The following is a 5,166-nucleotide window of genomic DNA, read 5'->3' on the forward strand; positions in this document are numbered from 1 at the left end:
ACCGCCCCGGGCACAGTGACAGTGCCCCGGGCACAGTGATGCCACCCCGGGCACAGTGATGCCACCCCGGGCACAGTGATGCCGCCCCGGGCACGGTGATTGCCGGGCACAGTGATGCCACCCCGGGGACGGTGATGCCGCCCCCGGCACGGCGATGCCCGGGCACGGAGGGGCTGCCAGACCCCCGCCCACCCCCGGTACCTTTCAGCTCCAGCGCCACGAGCCGCGGCGAGGGGGTCTCGGTGCCGCCGGGCCCCCGCCCGGGGCGGAGCAGCGCGGACGCGCGGAGCTCGGCGGGCTCGGTGGGGCCGCGCAGCGCGGCGGCCTAAGGGGGGAAAACCGGGAAAAAGCGAGGGAACGGGTCGGAGAGAGCCCCGCGAGTACCCCCCCGGCACCCGCGGCCCCCCCCGGTACCTGCAGCCCCCACCAGTGCGCGCCCACACAGCCCGAGTAGTGCCCGAGCTGCAGCGTCACCGCCTCCCCCGGCATCGCACCGAGCGACGGCGCGGACCGGGAGCGTCAGCGGCACCGCCCCGGACGGGGAGGGGACACCGGCGGGGGAAAACAGCGCCCGACTGTCAGCGGGAACTGCTGCCCGACCGCCAACAGCCGGCGGTGATTCGGAATTCCCAGGGAGCGGACACCGGGAAGGAAAACAACCGCCCGACTGTCAGCGGGAACTGCTGCCCGACCACCAACAGCCGGCGGTGATTCGGAATTCCCAGTGACATCCCTGGGAGCGGACACCGGGAACGGAAACAACCGCCCGATGTGCCCCCCTGGCTGCGAACAACCATCGGTGATTGGGAATTCCCGGTGACATCCCTGGGAGCGGACACCGGGAAGAGAAACAACCGCATGACTGCGAACAACCATCGGTTATTCAGAATTCCCTGGGAGGGGGCACTGGGAAGGGAAACAACTGCCCGATGTTCCCCCTCCCAGGGAATTCTGAATCACAGCCATCGGTGATTCAGAATTCCCCGTGACATTCCCTGGGATGTGCCCCCCTGGCTGCGAACAACCACCGGTGGTTCAGAATTCCCCGTGACATCTCCGGGAGGGGACACCGGGAAGGGAAACAACCGCACGACTGCAAACAACCGGCGGTAATTCAGAATTCCCTGGGAGAGGACACCAGGAAGGGAAACAGCTGCCCGACTGCGAACAACCACCGGTGGTTCAGAATTCCCCGTGACATTCCCTGGGATGTCCCCCCTGGCTGCGAACAACCACCGGTGGGTTCAGAATTCCCCGTGACATTCCTTCCCCGCGCGCTCCCGGGCTGAGAACGAGCTGAAATAACAACCCGTTGAGGAAACGAAAATCGCGGTTGCTCCTTTACGGGATAAACTTTGGGGATCGGCAAAACCTTGCCCTCCCCACGCCTGTGCGGGCTGATTTATTCCACGCGTGTGCTTCGTTCCCTCCGGGCTCGGTTTGCCTGGAACGCCCCCGTGTACATTTAACGTGCTAACCAGAATTCCAGTCGGGTGTCAGACGCCCCAGTTCGGTGTGGCAGAACGTGGAACGTGTAAAATCCTCTTGGGAAAGGCCGTTGTTTAATACCAAATTTGCACAGTAATTACCGGGAGGGGAGATTTCCCCCGCGGAGCAGGGAGCAGCCCCCCAGCCCGCGGTGCTGGGGGCAGGGGAAGGGTCCCAGCCCCATTCCTGCCCTACAGGGGCCCCGCCAGCCGGTCCAGCTGCCGCGGGTTGGAGCCGCTCAGGAACTGCAGCTCCGCCTTCCCGTCCTCCGTGCGAGCTGGGGGAGAGAGGAAGAGAAAGGGAGATTTAGAGAGATTGGGAGAGACTGAGAGAGGGCGGGCAGAGCCCCGGGGGCACCGACCTTGCTCGTGCTGCAGCCACTTGCGCTCCAGGTAGTACCCGTAGCAGCTCTCGAACTCCCGGGGGCTGTAGTTGGGCACCAGGATGGGCACGAAGGGGTCCAGGGCGTCAAACCCCTCCTAGGGAAGGGGGAAGGGAGGGAAGGCTGGGTGAGTAACAGCTGGACACAACCTGGATAGATGTATGTCCACAAACAGCCCCCTAAACAGGGGGGTGATTCTGCTCAACCCAGTGCAGGCAGAGCTGGAGCTTTGAGAAGGAACTTTCCTGCAGCCTTTTATTTGCTAAGGTGTGGAAAAACATGCCTTAATTTAAGGATGTTTCCCCTCCAAGGTGAATAAAGAAACAGGGGTTGTTACAATCCTGCAGTGCAGTTGTGAGTAACTCTGAACACAGAGGAGAAGCACTTTCCAGTCACTTATGCAATTGTATCTGAGTGACTTGATAATGTCCATGAGGAATTCTCCTTCCAACAGGTGCTTAATTTTATCCCCTGCCTGGGAAAGGACCAAAAGAAAGTCGAAGATGTCGTATTTCCATGGCAACAACCCAAGCACAGCAGCCCTCGGAGGAGGCAGAGGAGATGCTGGACTTTCTCCTCCAGTCAGCCCACCAGAAAGTTCTGAAGGACCTGTAGCTCAGGAATTAGTTGGTGTAAGGAAGCTAAACAGGATATGTCATTTTATGGTAGTACAGGTTTTATCTTAGATCTGAACAATTCTGCTTAATAATACCTATTTGGTTTAATACAATTCATTCACTATGAGAAATAAATGGATATTTTCACATTTCTGAAAATTCACTGACCAGCTTTCTAACAAAGAGGGCTGTTGAACACTTCAAGCTTTCTACTGACTCTGTACTACTTCCAAAATACTTATTTTTACAAATTTAGCTGAAAGATGGAGGAGAAAGAAGAAAACACATCCAGCAGTTGTTTTTGTAGCTGATGTGAACCTTTAGCAGAGTTCAGTCGTGGAATATCCTGAGGGAAGGGAACCACAAGGATCATCCAGTCCAGGATATCCCAACAATCCCACCCTGTCCCTCAGAGCATTGTCCAAACCCTCCTGGAGCTCTGGCAGCCTTGGTGCTGTGCCCACTGCCCTGGGGAGCCTGGTCAGTGCCCACCACCCTCTGGGGGAAGAACCTTTCCTTGAGATCCAACCTGAGCCTGCCCTGACACAGCTCCAGCCCTTCCCTGGGTCCTGAGAGAGCAGGGGTTGGAGCTGTCCCTCCACACAGCACAGTCTGTCCCCCTGAACAGAACCTGGGCCCCCAACCAGGGGTTTTGTTTCCCGAAGCCAAGAGGAAAAAATAAAACCAAAGCAACCCCAAAGGAGGCCCCGGGACTCACCTTGCCCAGCAGCTCCTGGGGCAGGTAGGCAGAGCTGGGTTTGAAGAGCGAGCCCGTCTGGCTGAGGGTGGTCACAACAGCCCCTCCACTCTGAAAGGCAGGGCAGAAACAAACCCTGAGAGCTGCAAGCACGGCTCTGCTTCACAATCAACCCACCAGGAACCTCCTTCTCGGGAGATGAAGCTGCTGGGGCAAGTCCAGAGCGGGCCGTGGAGGTTCCAGGATGGAGCCCCTCTGCTCTGGAGCCAGGCTGGGAGAGCTGGGGGGGTTCACCTGGAGAAGAGAAGGCTCCAGGGAGAGCTGAGAGCCCCTTGCAGGGCCTAAAGGGGCTCCAGGAGAGCTGGAGAGGGACTGGGGACAAGGGATGGAGGGACAGGACACAGGGAATGGCTTCCCACTGACTAAGGGGGATGTTGGGAAGGAATTCTTGGCTGTGAGGGTGGGGAGGCCCTGGCACAGGTTGCCCAGAGAAGCTGTGGCTGCTCCTGGATCCCTGGAAGTGCCCAAGGCCAGGCTGGATGGAGCTTGGAGCAACCTGGGCCAGTGGAAGGTGTCCCTGCCCGTGGCAGGGGGTGGGACTGGATGAGCTTTAAGGTCCTTTCCAACCCAAACCAGTCTGGGATTCTGTGATTCTTTGATCTAACATCAATCCCAAAATTCTATAAAATGGACTTAAAATGCTCCTGACCACATTAACTCTGCTGCTCCAGCTCCATGGGGGCACAGGGAACACACAGCTTGTGTTCCCAGCACTGCCATTTAAACATCTCTTACCTGTAAATGGTTTTGTTTGCAAACAACTGAAAGGCTTTTTTAAAAAGGACCTTTAAATCTGAAGCCCAACTGTTGGAGCTCTGAGCATCCAGGGGACTGAAAAAGCAGGAGGAGGAGTTGACCTTCAGGGATTAAAACTTCTAATCAGTTAAAAAAATCATAAACCCAGATGTCCTAAGGGCTATCAAACACCTCCAGCTCGGGGTCCCACACTGGAATTTGGCACAGGAATCAGGCAGTGCTGTGGATTTGAGCTGTTCTCCTTCTCTTTGGGTGATGCCAGAAGCACTGATGAGACACCAGCACTGGTGGAGACCCAACTGGGCTGCAGGACCTGTGGCCTTTGGGCCTGGGGTGGCTTTAGTGGCTGAGAGTGACACCCCAAAAGGCCCAGCCTGGAACTCACCCAGTCGTTCATCATCATCTTCCTCAGGTTGTGCACAAGTGTCAGCTCCTCCGGAGAAACCTGGGGAACATTTGACACATCAGCTTTGGGGTTTTTTTTTTGCCAGCAGCTTCTGCCTGACACAGGAATCCCCCTCCCCTCCCTCCAGTCAGCTTGGGAGGATCCTCAGTGTCCTTCAGGCAGGTTTTTCCCTGGGAGGATCCTCAGTGTCCTTCAGGCAGGTTTTCCCTGGAGGATCCTCAGTGTCCTTCAGGCAGGTTTTTCCCTCGTCCTTGCAGCTCCGAGCCTGAGCCATCACTGCACAGGGAACCCCCCAGGCCTTTGCTGCTCTAACAACACCCCCCAGCTCTTCTGCCTTCAGGAGGGACCTTCCTTCTCTAAAAACATGGGCCTGGCAAGAGAGGGACTGTCCTTCCCTAAAAACACAGGCCTGGCAGGGAGGGACTGTCCTTCCCTAAAAACATGGGCCTGGCAGGGAGTGAGCATCTCCCAGAGATCACTGATGAGCTGAAGCTGCACAAAACCCCCTCCCCTGCCCCTGTCCCTGTCAGCAGGGCAGCAGAGACCCCCAGCCCCATCCTTACAGGGCTCTTGTCCTCCTTCCTGAGCGTCGTGCGGCCCCACAGTGCGTTGACCCCGTCCACGGCCACGAGCAGCCGGAAGGTTCCGAGGGGGCTCTGCTGCTTCAGCTCCCTCAGCACCACCCCCACGGCATCACTGGCCATCCTGACCCGTGCCAGGCCCTGGGGAAAAAAGGGAACAGGGCTCAGTGTGGGCTCCT

General features: G+C 57.9%; 2 protein-coding genes across 2 annotated transcripts in view; both read right to left on the reverse strand.

Annotated features, from left to right (window-relative positions):
- MSTO1 (misato mitochondrial distribution and morphology regulator 1) overlaps positions 1-489 on the reverse strand; it is a 4,748-nt gene extending 4,259 nt beyond the window's left edge. The window contains exons 1-2 of the mRNA XM_027669345.1: positions 415-489; positions 202-325 (exon numbers count right to left, since the gene is read on the reverse strand). Coding sequence (XP_027525146.1) covers positions 202-325; positions 415-489 — 199 coding nt within the window. The remainder of the gene's footprint in view (positions 1-201; positions 326-414) is intronic.
- A 1,051-nt stretch (positions 490-1,540) lies between these two features.
- The window catches only part of DAP3 (death associated protein 3), a 16,984-nt gene continuing 13,358 nt past the window's right edge, over positions 1,541-5,166 (reverse strand). The window contains exons 9-13 of the mRNA XM_027669319.1: positions 4,970-5,128; positions 4,386-4,445; positions 3,206-3,295; positions 1,850-1,967; positions 1,541-1,765 (exon numbers count right to left, since the gene is read on the reverse strand). Of these exons, the coding sequence (XP_027525120.1) occupies positions 1,680-1,765; positions 1,850-1,967; positions 3,206-3,295; positions 4,386-4,445; positions 4,970-5,128 (513 nt within the window). The 3' untranslated portion in view covers positions 1,541-1,679. The remainder of the gene's footprint in view (positions 1,766-1,849; positions 1,968-3,205; positions 3,296-4,385; positions 4,446-4,969; positions 5,129-5,166) is intronic.

This window comes from Corapipo altera, unplaced genomic scaffold (genome assembly GCF_003945725.1).
Source record: "Corapipo altera isolate COAL_440 unplaced genomic scaffold, ASM394572v1 198, whole genome shotgun sequence".
NCBI classification, from domain to species: domain Eukaryota; kingdom Metazoa; phylum Chordata; class Aves; order Passeriformes; family Pipridae; genus Corapipo; species Corapipo altera.